General features: G+C 41.4%; 1 protein-coding gene across 1 annotated transcript in view; it reads left to right on the top strand.

The window, feature by feature from the left end:
• The window catches only part of LOC124776421 (cyclin-dependent kinase 2-interacting protein-like), a 110,762-nt gene that overhangs the window by 22,568 nt on the left and 69,746 nt on the right, over positions 1-18,448 (top strand). The window contains exon 3 of the mRNA XM_047251416.1: positions 10,469-10,559. Coding sequence (XP_047107372.1) covers positions 10,469-10,559 — 91 coding nt within the window. The remainder of the gene's footprint in view (positions 1-10,468; positions 10,560-18,448) is intronic.

The raw sequence follows: 18,448 nt of genomic DNA, 5'->3' as shown, positions 1-18,448 counted from the left end.
TGGCGTTCGCCGTGCTGCCTGCTCAGTTGTCTTTCTCTGGGTCCCAAGTAATGGGTATCGCAGGGAATGAGCTGGCTAACCATTTGCTAGAGGCGCACTTACTCGCTCCCCGTTTGCTTTGCCAATTTCAGGTGTGGATTTGTGGGTACACATTAAGATCTCTGCTCACGGAGAAATGGAACTTCATCTGATGGGCTACTGCCCCATCTAATAAACTCTGCATAATCAACGAGGTTACTGCAACATGGTGCTCTTCCTTCCGCTTCTCATGGAAGGAGCACAGAATTCTTTTGTCATCTCCACATCGGTCCTACAAGATTAACGCATAGTTTTCTTCTGTATATCACAGTATTGTTGTGGAGCCTTGCAGACAGTAGCTCGTATGGACATCAGTCCTCTGCAACTGTGCATGGTATTTCATTGAACGGTGCTGTTTTCACGGGCCCAGATGCTGTAGCCAAATATTTTGCTCTGCGTCTGAGAACTATCAACCAGCTTTTCATGTCCTTAAACGTCAAATGAAGTGATAGCACTTATCTTTCACTGCACGCCAGCTGGAGCCCCATAATGCTTCATTCAGTGAGCAGGAATCATTCAGTGCTCTATCCCTTTGCGAAGGTACAGCTTCAGGGCCAGACCACACGCACAACCATATGCTCGAACAGTTGCTCAAATGCATGGTAAGCTGCCGTCTATGTTGGCTCCTTGAGTCTCTGGGCCTTTTGGCTCCATCCCAGGGTGGTTTTCATCAAGGCTGTTCCACTGCTGATAATTTGGTTTGCCTGAAGTCTGGCATCCGACAGCTTTTAACTGACATATATACCTTATTGGTGTATTCCTTGACCTACAAAAGGCTTATGACACCACATGGTAACACCACATCCTTTCTACCATACATGAGTGGAGTCTCCTGGGCTTGCTTCCGATTCTTGTGCAGAAATTCTTGTCAAACTGCTTTCCAGGTTCGAGTTGGTGCTTCTAACTGTACCCCCTCCCCTCCCCCCCAACCTCATATCCCAAGAGAAATGGCTCCTGCAGGGCTCTGTAGTAAGTGTCCCCCTCCTTTTAGCAGCCATCAATGGTCCAGCAGTAACTGTGGGGTCTTCAGTGTCACCCTCCTTGTACACCAACAATTTTTGCATGTACTATTCCTCCTCTAGTCGGTGAGTTGCTGAACACCAACTGCAGGGCGCCATTCGAAAGGCGCGCTGGAAGTTAAATTCCTTAGGACGGGGGCCTTCGTAGTGGGTTATTTAGGGGTGTCCGGCTAGGTAAAGTGCAGGAGAGAAACATAATCTAGCAGGGGGTGAGATTGGGGCAAGGAGGTGTAGTGAAAGTACTGGGGAGTAGGAGAGTTGGATAAAGACAGCTGTCAGTGACAACGACAAGATGAAGACTAATCACGGGGGAAGCAGGAGTTATCAAGTGATGCTGGTACTAAAGCAGCTGTTGGCCTCAGTGGTGATGGTGTTTGCGGTATTTTATATCTGGACGACTGAGTTTACAGTTAGCTATTGTTTTGTAATGGCTTTCCATACAGGAATCACACTTCATTGGTTGTTTTACCCACATAGAATACTGCACCCTATGAGGTATGAATGCTAGATGTATAATGTCAGCTGTTGAAGCACTTGTAAAGTGTGAGGGATGAGTAATGCTTACCACACCCATGGTTTTCAATAAGCCCTGGGTCTTGCCAGGTGGTAAGCTGTGCTGGGAGCTCAGTCTCAGTTGGCTGGTACATCTTCGGTGATTCACAGGATTTTGTGAACTGGGGACTGGAGTGTGCTGCCAGTCCTCTGTAACTGTAAGCTATGGGCATGTTTCAGTGACCATGATGTAGCACAGTAATGGATCATTGTATGCCAAAACAGGGGAGTCTTGGCTTAATTGCTCTGTTCACAAGGGTGACACAAACCTGTTAATAAAAGACCTAAACCCCCAGTTGCGTTAAGTGCTAATGGGACAGATGGCCTGTTTAGAGGCTAAGCAGTTGCTAGCGGGCAACCTATGGGGAACCTGCCAAACCTCATTTGTACAACGCTCACTCCGGCAGCATGGGTTTTGTCTAAGCCAGCATGTATGTTCTTAATTGCTCATGAGTATTCCATGGAACTCAGCAACCAACCCCTTAACTGCAACCCAGTCTCACAAAAGAATTATATTGGTGAGTACTGATCAGCCCTCAAAGAAAATAAGTTTCCACAAATTGTTCTTCTCAGTACATGGTGAGTACCCCAGTTCAGTTCATTCATATAGTTGGCTCAAAAGTTGAGTACCAGACAAGCTATGTCTTCACATGCACCAGGACCAGCGATCACTCTCCCTGCCTAGTGGACACAGCATCTTTACAGCAGAATTGGTGCCAATCATGCATTGCCTTCACTTCTTCCACACCCAATCACGTAAATCTTTCCTAATCTGCTGGCTACTGGGAAGGATGCTCAGAAAATAAAGATACCAGGATTCAACATGTGGACCATGTTATATATATCACCAACCCTTGAGTGATGTGGAACAGTAAATGGTGTGTCTTTGTCACATCCAATAAGTTATTGATGGTAAAGAGGCTGTGTCTGTATGGTGGTCTTAATGGTTCTGCCATGAATCTGCAATCCTCTGCCACCTCCATATTGGTCACACCAATTTAACCCATGGGTACATCCTACAACAAGCTGCTGCACCATGTTCTAGTTGTGGCACTCGACTGACAAGTAGCCCATACCCTGTTAATGTGTCCCACCATCGCTGCTACACAGTGAGCTTCACTGCTGGCTTAGACACTCACTAAAATCCTAGCTGATAATGTTGAGGCAACAACCCAAATTTTAACACTAGACTTGTGTTAGCCCCAAATGGGAGTGCATCATCTTTGTAAGATTTCATTAGCAGAACACAGTATGATCGTATTTTCACCTACATTGAGCAACTCTTCAAAATATTCCCTCCATCTGCCCAAGGCATCAACAGGATTCACCAGCAGTTTTCCTGACCTGTCCAAAATACTTGTCATTTCCTTCTTTCCTCCCTTTCGAAGACTGCTAATTACACTCCAGAATGATTTTCCAGCAGCTTGACCCAAAGTCTCCAACCTGTTTCCAAAGTCTTCTGAAGATTTCTTCTTGGATGCTGCAATTATCTGTTTGGCTTTGTTTCTTTCTTCGACATAACTTTCTCTGTCTACCTGAGTTCTAGTATGTAGCCATTTTTCATATGCCTTCATTTTCCTTTTACAGGCTGCATTGACTGTGTCATTCCACCAAGCTGTTTGCTTCATCCTACCTTTACACACTACTGTTCCAAGACATTCTTTAGCCACTTCTAGTACTGCGTCCCTGCACCTTGTTCATTCCTTTTCCAATGACTGTAGTTGTCTACATTCAACTAACTGGTACCTTTCTGAGACCACTGTTAAGTACTTGTGCCTGATTTCCTTATCCTGAAGTTTCTCCACTCTTATCCTCCTACATATGGACCTGACCTCCTGCACTTTCGGCCTCACAATACCAATTTCACTGCATATTAAATAGTAATCAGTGTCATCAAAGAATCCCCTGAATACACGTATGTCCCTCACAACCTTCCTGAACTCCTGATCTGTTATTATGTAGTCAATGATAGATCTGGTTCCCCTGTCTTCCCAAGTATACCAGTGAATGTTCTTATGTTTAAAAAAGGAGTTTGTGATTACTAAGCCCTTACTGGCATAGAAATCCAAGAGTTGTTTCCTGTTCCTGTTGGCCTCCATATCCTCTCCAAATTTACCCATAACCTTTTCATACCCTTCTGTTCGATTTCCAATCCTGGCATTAAAATCACCCATGAGCAGAACACTGTCCTTGTCCTTTACTCTAACAACTACATCACTGAGTGCATCAAAAAAACTATCCATCTTATCTTGATCTGTCCCTTCACAATGCGAATATACTGACACAATCCTAATTTTCTTGCTAGACACTGTCAAATATTCACATCAGTCGTTCATTTACATACCTTATTGCAACTATGCTGGGTCCCATTTCTTTCCTGATGTAAAGCCCTACACCCCATTGTGCCATTCCTGCTTTGACTCCTGACAGGTAGACCTTGTATTCTCCCACTTACTCTTCTTTCTCACCCCTTACCCAAATGTCACTAACAGCTAAAACGTCCAACCCTGTCTTACTTGCAGCCTCTGCCAGCTCTACCTTCTTCCCAGAGTAGCCCCCATTGATATTAATAGCTCCCCATCTCGTTGCCATTCATTTGCCGAGTCGTATCTTAGGAGTCCCTGGTTTGTCAATTAGAGGTGGGACTCCGTCACCTCCAAAGGTCCAAGGCATTTTGCTCTGACTGTTGCCAGCATCATATTTAAAGTGCCGGGGAAGCAGGTTGCTAGCCTTACTTGAGTTTTGCCCTTAACGGTTGAGGTACTAACCGGTGTATTTGGTAGTCTTTGCCATGTGAGCACAAAGGTGACCATGACTCAGAATATGTCCGAGATGCCCAGCCTTATTCCAAAGTAACTGGTATCCCGACTGTCAGGACCACTTACTTGGCCACTCATACGTTGCCCGTGGTTCATGAACTAGGACATGACGACAACAGAAACCCACACCATGAACCATATTTTGAAGAGTTGCTCAATGTAGGTGAAAATACAATCAGTAATGTTTCAGATTTCGATGTACAATAGGATAGGAATGATGATGGAAATAGTATCACATTTGAGGAAATGGAGAAAATGGTCAATAGATTGCAGCGCAATAAAGCGGCTGGGGTTGATGAAATAGTTGGAACTCATCAAATACAATGCAATGTCAGGTCTTAAATGGCTAAACAGGATAATTGAAATGGCGTGGGAGTCGGGACAGGTTCCATCAGACTGGACGAAAGCAGTAATCACACCAATCTTTAAACATGGAAACATAAAATATTGTAACAACTACAGAGGTATCTCTTTAATCAGCGTTGTGGGTAAAATCTTCTCAGATAATGTTGAAAGGAAAGTGCGAGTATTAGTTGAGGACAAATTGGATGAAAATCAGTGTGGGTTTAGGCCTCTTAGAGGTTGTCAGGACCAGATCTTTAGCTTACGGCAAATAATGGAGAAGTGTTACAAGTGGAACAGGGAATTGCATCTATGCTTTATAGATCTAGAAAAGGCATATGATCGGGTTCCTGGGAGGAAGTTATTGTCTGTTCTACGAGATTATGGAGCAGGAGACAAACTTTTGCAAGCAATTAAAGGTCTTTACATAGATAGTCAGGCAGCAGTTAGAGTTGACGGTAAATTGAGTTCATAGTTCAGAGTAGTTTCAGGGGTAACACAAGGCTGCAACTTGTCTCCACTGTTGTTCATATTATTTGTGGATCATATGTTGAAAACAGTAGACTGGCTGGGTGAGATTAAGATATGTGAACACAAAATAAGCAGTCTCGCATATGCGGATGGCAGATGACTTAGTTGTGATGGCAGTTTCAATTGAAAGTTTGCAAAGTAATATTTCAGAGCTAGATCAGAAATGTAAGGACTATGGTATGAAGATTAGCATCTCCAAAATGAAAGTAATGTCAGTGGGAAAGAGAGATAAACAGATTGAGTGCCAAATAGGAGGAACAAAGTTAGAACAGGTGGACAGTTTCAAGTACTTGGGATGCATATTCTCACAGGATGGCAACATAGTGAAAGAACTGGAAGTGAGGTGTAGCAAAGCTAATGCAGTGAGCACTCAGCTACGATCTACTCTGTTCTGCAAGAAGGAAGTCAGTACCAAGACTAAGTTATCGGTTTACCGTTCAATCTTTCGACCAACTTTGTTGTATGGGAGCGAAAGCTGGGTGGATTCAGGGGGGGGGGGGGGGGGGGAAGCACACATGTGTGCTACATTTTAACAGAAGCTTCCTTAGGCCTTGCCTTGATTACAGCTGTGACATACACAGGTATGCATGATCTTCATATCAGAAGATACTACTAATGAATTCAGTTGCTGCATCAGTAATGTGCTGCTTAGATACCTGTCCTCCTCCTCCTCCTCCTCCTCCTCCTCCTCCTCTCAGAACACCAACTTCCCTGAAATGTGCTGAATGGGACCAACTCTCCGATACACCCTTTATCCTAGAAATGCCCCTGGTCTGAGCCCCCCATACATGTGTTCCATAACAAGTTAATAATGTGCTTTTATAAATTATTGTAACTTGTTGGCTTATGGATCCCAGATGTCTGTTCAAAAGCAATAATGTTTTCAGTGAAGCAGTTATTTACCTCCCATAATAGAACACAACATAAGTTAATCATTGCTAACACTTGGTTTAAAAATCATGAAAGAGGGTTGTATGCATGGAAGGAATGTATAGACACCGGAAGGTTTCAGATTGATTATGTAATGGTAAGACAGATATCTCGGAACCAGATTTTAATTTGGAAGACATTTCTAGGGGCAGAGGTGGACTCTGACCTCAACTTAATGGTTAAAGAACTGTAGATTAAAGCAGAAGAAACTTCAAAAAGGTAGGAAATTAAGTAGATGGGACTCATTGAAAGAACCAGAGGCTGTTGAAAGCTTCAAAGGTAGCATTGGGCAACCTTTAACGAGAACAGGGGAAAGAATTAAAGTAGTAGACAAAATGGGTGCCTCTAAGAGATAAAATTATGAAGACAGCAGAGTATCAAACAGGTACGAAGACAAGACCTCATAGAAATCCTTGGATAACACAGGAGATATTGAATCTAATCGATGAAGGAGAAAATGTAAAAATGCAGTGAATGAAGCAGGCAAAAGGGAATACAAACATCCAAAAAATGAGATTGACAGGAAGTGTGAAATTGCTAGGCAGGAATGGCTACAGGACAAATGTGAGGATTTAGAAGCAGTTTTCAGTAGGGGAAAAATATACTGCCTACAGGAAAATTAAAGAGGCCTGTGGTGAAAAGAGAAGCAACTGTATGAATATTGAGAGCTCATACGGAAAATCAGTCTTAAACAAAGAAGGGAAAGCTAAAAGGTGGAACAAATATATAGAGGGTCCGTACAAGGGACATAAAATTGAAGGCAGTATTACAGAAATGGAAGAGGGCATGGATGAAGATGAGATGAGAGATATGATACTGTGGGAGGATTCTGACAGAGCACTGAAAGACATAAGTCAAAACAAGGCCCCTGGAGTAGATGATACTGTGTCAGAACTACTGACAGCCCTGGGAGAGCCACCCATAATAAAACTCTCTCATCTTGTGTGCAAGATGTATGAAACACGCAGAATACCCTCAGACTTCAAGAAGAATACAATAATCCCAATTCCAAAGAAAGCAGGTGCTGACAGATGTGAAAAATTACCAAACAATCAGTTTGATATGTCATAGTTGCATAATACTAACACAAGTTCTTTACAGAATAATGTAAAAAATAGTAGGAAGATCAGTGTGGTGTTTGGAGACATGTAGGAACATGCAAGGCAATACTGACCCTACAACTTATCTTAGAAGATAGTTTAAGAAAAGGGCAAACCTACGTTTATAGCATTTGTAGACTTAGAGAAAGCTTTTGACAATGTTGACTGCCATACTCCATTTGAAATTCTGAAAGCTGCAGGGGTAAAATACAGGAAGTGAAAGGCTATTTATAAGTGTCGAGGGGCATGAATGGGAAGCTGTGGTTGAGAAGGGAGTGAGTATTGATCATAGCCTATCCCCGACATTATTCTATCTGCACATTCAACAAGCAGTAAAGGAAACAAAAGAAAAATTTGGAGTGGGTATTAAAGTTCAGGAGGAAGAAATAAGAACTGTGAGGTTTGCTGATGACATTATTGTTGTGTTGGAGACAACAAAGGATGGGGAAGAGCAGATGAACTGTACAGGCAGTCTCTTGAAAGGAGAATAAGATGAACATCAACAAAAGCAAGACAAAGATAATGGAACATAGTGGCACTTAATCCAATGATGCTGAGGGAATTAGATTTGGAAACAAGATACTGAAAATAGTTGGTAGGTTTTGCTGTTTGCGCAGGACGATAGAGAGTTTAGACAAGAAGAGAATAGAAGTTTTGGAAATGCGGTGCTGCAGAAGAATGCTGAAGATTAGGTGGGTAGATCATGTAACCAATGAGTAGGTAGTAAATAGTACTGGGCAGACAAGAAATTTGTGGCACAACTTGGCTAAAAGAAGAAATTCTGAGAAATCAAGGAATCACCAGTTTAGTATTGGAGGGAAGTATGGGGGTCAGAATTTTAGAGAGATAAATACAGTAAGCAGATTCAGAAACATTTAGGTTGCAGTAGTTATTCAGGGATAAAGAGGCCTGCACAGGGCAGCACAGCATGGAAAGCTGCATTAAACCAGTCTTTGGACTGTAGGCCACAACAACAACGACAACAGCAATAGTCACTTGTTGGGTACATATGAATGAATCCTTGCAGTTGAATAACACTTGAGTGCTATACTAATAAAGCCAGCAGTTCTTGTTTCAAGTAGCAGAATCTTCCATTTTCTTGGTGCACACACAAATTTTACATTTAAGTTTGTGCTCTGCAAATCACTGTGAAGTGTGGGGTATATGGTATTTCCCATTGTACCAGTTACTAGAACTATTTCAAGTTCCATTTGCATATAGAGTTCAGGAAGAATGACTGTATAAATGCTTAGCTGTTTGTGCTGTAAATAATATAATTGTGTCCTCACAGTCCCTATCCAGTATATAGTGTGTTGTAGTATATTCTTAGTCACCATTTTCTAGGATGGATTGCACGAGTGATGTGTAAACTGTCTCCTTTGTAGGCAGATTATATTTCTGCAATATTCAGCCACCTGCCTTACCTACAACTGAGTGTATGTGATCATTCTATTCCATATACCTATCCCTACAAAGTGTTACACCAAATATTTGTATAAGTTGACCTAGTCCAACATGAACCATTGATACTGTAGTCATAGGATACTTCTTTTTTCATTTTGTGAAGTGCACAGTATTAAAGTTGCCATTCTTTACACCACCTTGAAAGATCTGACTGACTATCTGCACAACTTTCTTTTGAAAGTATTTGACTAGACCGCTTCATCAACTGCCAAGAGTCAAAAGTTGATACTGATATTGTCTGAAAACTCATTAAAACACATCAACAGCAAGGAGTCGAAAAGATTTCCTTGGAGCACACCCAAATGTTCCACACGCATGTGTCAATGACCCTCCATTCAAGATGACGAGCTTTGTCCTCCTCCCCAAAAAACTCTCAATACAGTCATAAATTTCACTCGAAGAGGCCACATCATTTAATGATTGAATTGGCAGATGGTGGTGGTGGTGGTGGTGGTGGTGGTGGTGATGACCCCATACAACCATACTTTTGATAGTAAACGTAGATGTGGTTCTGAGATAAATACTTCTAGGAAATCAAAAAATACTGGATCTACCTGACTGCCTTGACCCATGGCTTTGTGGATTTCACATGAGAATAGTGCAAACTACATTTCACATGATTGATGTTTTTGGAATCCATGTGAGTTTGCAAGTAGGAGGTCATTTTGTTCGAAATACCTTATCACATTTGATCTCAGAATGTGATATTCCTTTAAAGGTCCACAGTGATCAGCCACAAATTCTGTGTAAAGTCTGATAGAGATATTTTGTGATTGTTTAAATGTGTGAATATGTTATTGAAGTACAAATAAAACCCACTACTTAGCTAACCACTATTATGTATGTTATTGCAATGTATATTAGGCCTAATTCTTGTGTCAGCAGCCATGCCAAAATTGTGTAGATCTAAGTATACAAAGTTTATTTTAGATAGAACCAAGGTGTGATGTAGCATCGCTTACTATGCAGAAAACGATGTCCATATTACAGTAGTCTGATACAGCTACTTCACAAGCCATCTGATCATTACAAATATTTTACCTCTAATGTGATTTTTAGCTGTTACATGCTTAAGCTCACGCTAATAGGAATGTTTTTAAAATAATTTTTTTTTTCAACCTGTGAACAGCCTCTCAACTCCCCCCCCCCCCCCCCCTCAAAAACACACACACACACACACACACACACACACACACACACACACACACAGTCTTACCATTCACATGGTCGATTTTTTACACTTCTACTTGTACATTAAGTGAAGAAAGATAAAACTTTGGCTTAGCAGATGACAGAAGACTAATACACACAGATGGGACAGATTTAATTGATTAAATTTTTCTTCTCCTCTACCCTGTCTCCCATGATTAAAGATAGTGAATTATTTTTGCACCAGATCAAGATACAGACTAATTTTTTTTTATTTTCTGTTTACTTTTACAATATGAATAACACACGAGTCTGAAAGCTGAAGTTTCTCAGCTTTTTCCTCTTGTATTAGTCTTCTGCCACCTGGTGAATAGATGTTGTTTTTCTATCTCTGTTTGCCCACATTTTTTAAGGTCTTTTCTTTCTACAAGTAATAAATATCATATTTTATGAGACAATCTAAACAGAATTTTTTTTCATGCAGGAAGGAGAGCCATGTGCGCAACTGTGAGCCAGTTTATCCAGATGGCCTGCAGCCCTTAATTGATGATCTGACGAAAGTTTGTGACATGTTGGTATGTAATTTAGTGTAGTTAATAAAATATTTTAATGTGTCCAAAGTATTTGAGAATTTTAAAAATTGTGAGTAATAGGAACTGGGAATGCCCCACTTACTGGGAATATAATGACTATTGCCTCTTTGTAAGCTAGACTGGACATGTTTAGGAGGCTGCTAGGTCAGCACAAGCACTAAAGCTCACTTTTTGCTTGGGAAGTGAATGGTCACAATAGAATTAGGTGGTCAGATGTAGTGCATGGAAGTGGAAACAGAGCACAGTTTCAGAGCAATGACCATGTGTTAGGTTCCCTGTAGCATTAGACATGAACATAATATAATTATAGCACAGTGCATAAAGTGAACAGAAACACTTTTCAGATCGATGAACACCAGCGTGGTGACCAATGTAGGAACTTAGAACACTCTAACATCAGTTTACAAAAGATTGGTGCAGGATGCCTAAATTTATGATACACGATGCTGTATTTAGTGTGCTTGAAAACTCTGAACACAAAGAAAAAATTAAACTTAAAACTACATTACAATATCTTCTGTGCAAAACAATATGTACACTTAGAAGGTGAAAAGCAAGAAGCGGAGTTGCAAAAATTAAAGCAAACACTATTAAGTTATGTGACTGAAATAAGTATTCATCATATGTGGGAGCAGAGAAATAAATGTCTTAAGACTTTTCCTCAGCATTTCCACTATGAAAATAAATATTTGTTTTCAGAATGAAATGTTTTCAGGATGATAGCTTAACAAATGCTTGTGCAGTTTGAGCAAGTTACCATATTGCTTTCTGTAGTGTTACCATCAGATTTCATAGTTAAGATTTATACTTGTACATCTACATTTACATATATACTCTGCTAGCCACCAAGCAGTGTTTGGCGGAGGGCACAATTCGTGCCAAAGTCATATATCCCACCTTCTGTTCCACTTGTGGATCGCGTGAGGGAAAAGCGACTGTCTGAACACCTCAGTATGAGCTCTTATTTTCCTTATCTTTGAATGGTGATCATTGCGCGATTTGAAAGTTGGTGGTAATAATATATGCTCTACATCCTCAGTGTGGATCAGATTTCAGAATTTAGTGAGCAGCCCCTTCCATTTAGTGCATCGTCTATCTGCAAGTGTGTCCCACTTCAAACTTTCTATGAGATTTGTAACGCTCTCGCAATGGCTAAATGTACAAGTCAAGAATCTTGCCCCTCTTCTTTGGACCTTCTCAATCTCTTGAATCAGACCCAGCTGGTAAGGATCCCATACAGACAAACAGTACTCAAAGACTGGACGAACTAACAATTTGTAAGCTATTTCCTTTGTTCAAGGACTGCATTGCTTCAGGATTCTACCAATAAACCGCAGTCTAGAGTTCGCCTTACCTGTTACTAGTGTAATCTGATCATTCCATTTAAGATCATTTCGAATAATCGCAACCAGATACTTGACGGACGCTACTGCTTCCAAAGACTGGGTATTTATTTTGTACTTGTTCATTAATGAGAATATTCGCCTTGTTATGTGCAGTAGGTTACACTTACTAATATTGAGAAAGAACTGCCAGTCATTACACCATGCATTTATTGTCTGCAAATCTTCATTGATTTGTTCATAATTTTGGTGTGATACTCCTTTCCTGTAAACTACAGCATCATTGGCAAACAGTCTAAGGCCGCTGTCAATACCATAAACAAGATCGTTTACGGGGCACACCTGAAGTTATGCTTGTTTCTGTTGAAGTCACCCCGTTCAGGACAACATACTGCTCCCTGTCTGTTAGAAAACTTTCTATCCAACCGCATATGTCATCAGATAGACTGTAAGCACACCCTTTTTGTAGCAATCGACAGTGCGGAACTGAGTCGAACGCCTTTCGAAAGTCGAGAAATATGGCATTAACATGGGAGCCGGTATCTAGAGCCTGTTGTATATCATGCGCAAAGAGGGCCAGCTGTGTCTCGCATGACCACTGTTTCCTAAAACCGTGCTGGTTTCTGCAGATGAACTTCTCAGAGTCTAGAAAGGTCATTATGTCTGAACACAAAATATGTTCCATGATTCTACAACAAATCAATGTCAGTGAAATTGGCCGGTAATTGTGTGCATCCGATTTTCTACCCTTTTTATAGATTGCTATGACCTGGACCTTCTTCCAATCCCGTGGAACTTCCCGCTGTTTCAATGATCTCTGATAGATGCCGGATAAGAATGGTGCCATATTTGTAGCATATTCAACATAAAATCTTACAGGGATACTGTCTGGGCCAGATGCCTTCCTGGCGTCTAAGCATCTTAACTGTTTTACAATCCCAGATGCACTAAACATTATATCAGCCATCCTTTCGTTTGTTCGATAATTGAAAGGGGGGAATGGTGCTGCAGTCCTCTATCGTAAACGGGTTTTTGAAAGCTAGGTTTAGAATTTCGGCCTTATGTTTATCATCATCAGTTACATTACCCGTACTGTCAGCAAGAGAAGGTATTGAATTATTTGTAGCGTTCATAGATTTTACATACGACCAAAATTTTTTGGGGTTATTTTTAGAATCTGCAGATAAAATATTGCTTTCAACTTCGTTAAAAGGGTCTCTCATTGTCCTTCTGACAGCTGCTCTGTTTGTCAGCGGGACAGTGACTACGTTTAAAAGGGCTGTGCAAAATTCTCTGCTTTCTCAGCAACTTCCTAATATGTTTTTGTACCAAGGTGGATCCTTTCCCTCCCCTATACTTTTGCTAGGCACATACTTCTCTAGCACATGGTGGACAATACCTTTAAATTCCGACCAAAGATGCTCAATATCTTTGTGTCCGGTGGTGAGTGCTTGGAGCTGATTATGAAGATATTCATTAATGACACTTTTATTTGCTTTTCCAAACAAGAAAACTCTACACTTTTTGCAACTTCCACTGACATAGAAGCCACAACGACTAATACCTTCTTCTAGATTTACTTCCTCAAGAAGATCAGGTCTGTTTGTCGCCAAGATACTAATATGTTCCCATCTAGAGTTGGTTTTCTAACCAATTGCTCAAGGTTGTATGTTGAGAGTGCTCCTAGAATAACTTCACACGAATCTTTGCTTCTGCCCCCTGTGATAAATGTGTAATTTTCCCAGTCAGTGAATGCTAGATTAAAGTCTCCACCTATAACTAATAGATAATTTGGATATTTACTTCCTATGTACTAAAGACTTTCCATAAAACATTCTGCGACGTTTGTTGCGGATGCTGGTGGTCTATAAAAACATCCTAATACAGTGGTCAATCCTTGTCTGATTGACAGCTTTATCCAGACTATTTCACAGTCCGACCCAGTATTGATCTCAACTGTGTTTAAACAGCTTTTAACTGCAATGAACACACCACCTCCCATAGCATCAGTCCTATCCTTCCTGAACATTGTCCAATCCGAGTTCAAAATTTCACTGCTTTTTATGTCCAGTTTCAACCAGCTTTTGGTACCTAATGCAATATTGGCATTGATACTGTTTATTTTGGAGTCTGAGATTAACTTGGGGATCTTGCTACACACACTTTGACAATTTACTAACATGAGATTAAGCATATTTAAATCCTTTGAAATGACCTGTTTAGGCGAACTAACAATTTTTACAGTTGGCACACCCACAGCAGTGTCACGAACTGGTAATTTTTCAGGCTAGCAGTTTGTTTCCCGTGGGGAGGAACCTAATCTAAAAAACCCGCATGTGCACACCACAAGTACTGTGCTACCCAAGTAGCTGCTTCCTGTGTGTAGTGCGCCCCTGATCTATTGAGGGGTGTCCTACAACCTTCCACCCCATAGTGTAGGTCGAGGAATCTACAACCATTTTCATCACAGAGTTGACGTAGCCTCTGGTTTAGATTCTCCACTCGACTCCAAACCACCCTGGGTACGATGCTGCAAATCATCAGCTTCTCTTCCACTCCTCGAGAGATGGAAGCCACCTTCACCAATTTAGCCAGCTGTTGAAAGGACCCAAAGATTTCCTCAGATCCCTGATGGCAGGCATCGTTGGTGCCGACATGTGCAACAATCTGCAGCTGGCTGCACCCCACACGCTCGATAGCTGCCGGAAGAGCCTCTTCCACATCCCGGACAAGACCCCCGGCAAGCACACCAAGTGAATATTGGACTGCTTCCCCGCCCTAGCAGCTATGTTCCTGAGGAACTCCATGATCCACCCAACAATGGAGTTCCCAACAACTAACAAACTCCTACCCCCACATGCCTGTCTGGACCTTGCTGAAGGAGTGGCCCCTATCCTGGCAGAAGGTGCATTGTGATCCAGCTCACCCCCCCCCCCCCCCCCGCCCCCCCTCCTTCCAGCATCAGATAGCACACTAAATCTATTAGCAAAGTGCATGGGATTTGGCAGTATCCTGCGTCCCCCTTGCAGCCTTCGCCTTGAGGCCCAAGACCTCAACACAGACTGCCACCCACACTGAGGTGAGAATGGGCCAGCCGGCTAGTTCGCACCTGAGGTCGGCTCAGTGACAGAGAGCTGTGACATCCCCCCCTGCACATCTAGTACAGCAGAGGCACCCCATCCCCACCACACCTCAAGTACAGCAGAGGCACCCCATCCCCACCACACCTCAAGGTGGCCCTCTGGAGCTTCCAGCTGCGTTTGGACTGTGGCCAACTCCTCCTCCATCTGCACACAACAGACACAGTCCCTATCCATCTAGCTAATAACTGATTTACAATTTTAAAAAACTTAAGGAAACCTACTGCCATTCAAGGTTAACAGCTACACTCTAGTTGGCAGAAAGGACACTCAATAATGAAAATAAAAATGTATGGTAGAAGCGAGATCTGGTGCTTATTTTCCTGCTAGGGGCTATTTAGTGAATAGTAAAGAATAAGGCAATGACCTACAGTAAACTACGAGGGGCTATCTAGTGAATATGATAAACGAATTAAACAGTGACCTACGGTAAGCTGCACCTACTGATTATCCCTCGTATTTGTAATTTAAACAAGCATTTACATACACGCGAAAGTGACCTAATAAAACTATAAAAACTTTTACCTTAAATGTATCGAGTCTAAATGACACTAATAAATGTAAACACTGGGTATTGTACACTGGCAGATGCAGGTACAAAACGAAACCTTTAGCTAACAATAAGAGTTCATAATGTAAAGCACAAATATGAATTCTACTTTATAGGAACCGGTGGGCTTACAGACGGCGAGGTGAGTTTTAGCTTTCTGCTAACTGAACCGTATGTAAGAAGGGCTCAGAAGTTGTATTGTAACACTGATTTACTCAGATGTTGTAGTGTAATACTGATTTACCACATATTTTACATTTGCATAACTATTAATGGTCGCAGGTTGCGCTAGTCAAACGTATACAAGTGAGGTTAAAAATCACTGTCAGTATCACTGTTCCTAATAAAATGTATAAAAACTGCTACCTTCAATGTATCGAGTCTAAATGACACTAATAAACGTGAATACTGAGCATTGTACACTAACTTAAACTGATTAACCCTCATACTGATAATTTACGTTCACACGAAAAATAACCTAATAAAACGTATAAAAACTGCTACCTTCAGTGTATCGAGCCTAAATGACACTAGTAATCGCAAATACTGAGTATTGTGCATTGAATTAATTTGTAATCCCGCATATTTAAAGTCAGTTAAGAATGTAAACAAATGTTTGCGTACACCTGGAACTGTCTTAAATAGAAATTTTGCTTATCTTATTCAGACGCAAATAAAAACTGAAACCTTTAATTTATCACGTGTATCTGGCACTAATTCACGTAAATACTATAGAATAGACAGCAAAAATGATTAATTACTAGCTAAATTACTTATCTTGTAACACAGCAAGCAAAAAGCGCTAGTAGCCGGCATCAGTGCTCTACTTCAGTAAGTAGAGGATTATTGTGCTTTTTTCTTAGATTTCTTAGATGACAATCACTGTTGATGCAATCCAGGACTTCTCATCCTTATGCTGGATGATAAATATGTCTTTCATATCCTTCTTCTTCTTCTTCTTCTTCTTCTTCTTCTTCTTCTTCCTACCCTTTACCCTGTATCTTCACTGGATCAGCATGTTAATTTATGGATTTGACTATAGAGTGTGTCTGGATACCCTTCCTGTTGCACACCTTGCCTCAGCCTTCCACCTGGGATGGAAGTTATGTACCGCATCTCTTTGTGTCTAGTGCTATCCTATGTAGAAAAAATGTGAATGTTTTGGAAATGTTTGCAAATTGTGTAACAGAGGTGGGACATGGGTACCAGCCCGGTATTCACCATTCGGTTGTGGGAAACCACCTAAAAACCCCTTCTAGGCTCGCTGGCACATCGGCCTTTGACATTAATCCTCCAGGCATATTCAATCTGGGGCCAGCATACCTCCGTAAGTCCCAGAAGCAGCGTGCTAGCACATGCAGCTATGCGGTTGGGTTTATATTGTCCATATAGTCTTCAAAATAACATGCAGTTTTTTTCTGTATTCAAGATAAAAAACACTAGTTACAGACTCGGAGTTCAGAATAAGAATTGACCAATTGTTTTACAGAGATTGTATACATTGCTTTCAAATTGATTATATAATGGTAAGGGAGAGAATTTTTAGCCAGGTTTTAAATTGTAAAACATTTCCAGGGGCAGATTTGGACTCTGATCACAATTTAATGGTTATGAACTGTAGATTAAAACTGAAGAATTTGGAAAAAGGTAGAAATTAAGCAGACAAGACCTGGATACGTTGAAAGAAACAGTCAGACAGGGCATTAGGAAAGGAATACAGTAGAACAGATGAAATAGTGAAGGCAGCAGAGTATCAACAAGTAAAAAGACAAGACCTAGTAGAAATCCTTGGATTACAGTAGAGATATTGAATTTAATTGATAAAAGGAGAAAATGTAAAAATGCAGCAAATGAAGCAGGCAAAAGGGAACACACCAAAAAATGAGGTTGACAGGAAGTGTGAAACGGCTAGGCAGGAATGGCTGAGGATAAATGTAAGGATGTAGAAGCAGATTTCAGTAGGGGAAAAATAGATACTACCCACAGGAAACTTAAAGAGGCCTGTGATGAAAAGAGAAGCAGTTGTATGAATATCAAGAGCTCATATGGAAAACCAGTAAGCAGAAGGGAAAGCTGAAAGGTGGGACAAGTATATAGATGGTCGCCCACTCAGCTAGCTGTGCGGTCTAAAGCACTGCTTCCTGAGTGGGAAGGGGTGCCGGTGCCCGGTGGATTAGTGTTGAGGTCTGGTGTTCCGGACAGCCTGTGAATGGTTTTTAATGTGGTTTTGCATATGCCTCAGCGAAAACAGGCTGATTCCCCTTATTCAGCCACAGTTACATTATGTCAGCGATTGCTGCGCAAACACTGTCTCCACGTGCGCATACACCATCATTACTATACCTCGTAAACATTGGGGTTACACTCGTCTGGAATGAGACATTCCCGGAGGGGGACTTCACTGGGGGTCGAACCTCACAATAACCCTGGGTTCAGTGTGAGGCAGCGGTGGGGTGAGTGGGCTGCTGTAGCCTGTTGTGGGGTTGTGTACTACTGAGGGCTATGGCAGGGATGTAGCTTCTCCATCGTTTCTACGTCCCCAGTTCAATATGTACATAGATATAGAGGGTCTGTCCAAGGGAGATAAACTTGAAGGCAATATTATAGAAAAGGAAGTGGACGTAGATGAAGATGAGATAGGAGATGCAATACTGCAACAAGAATTTGACAGAACTCTGAAAGATTTGAGTCAAAACTGGCTCCAGGAGTACACAATATTCTGTCAGAATTACTAATAGCCTTAGGAGAGCTACCCCTGACAAAACTTTTCCATCTGGTGTGCAAGATGCACGAGTCAGGTGAAATACTCTGAGACTTCAAGAAGAATACAGTAATCCC

This window comes from Schistocerca piceifrons, chromosome 2 (genome assembly GCF_021461385.2).
Source record: "Schistocerca piceifrons isolate TAMUIC-IGC-003096 chromosome 2, iqSchPice1.1, whole genome shotgun sequence".
NCBI classification, from domain to species: domain Eukaryota; kingdom Metazoa; phylum Arthropoda; class Insecta; order Orthoptera; family Acrididae; genus Schistocerca; species Schistocerca piceifrons.
Note: the sequence above shows the minus strand (reverse complement) of the source record. Positions and strands in the feature narration are given on the sequence as shown.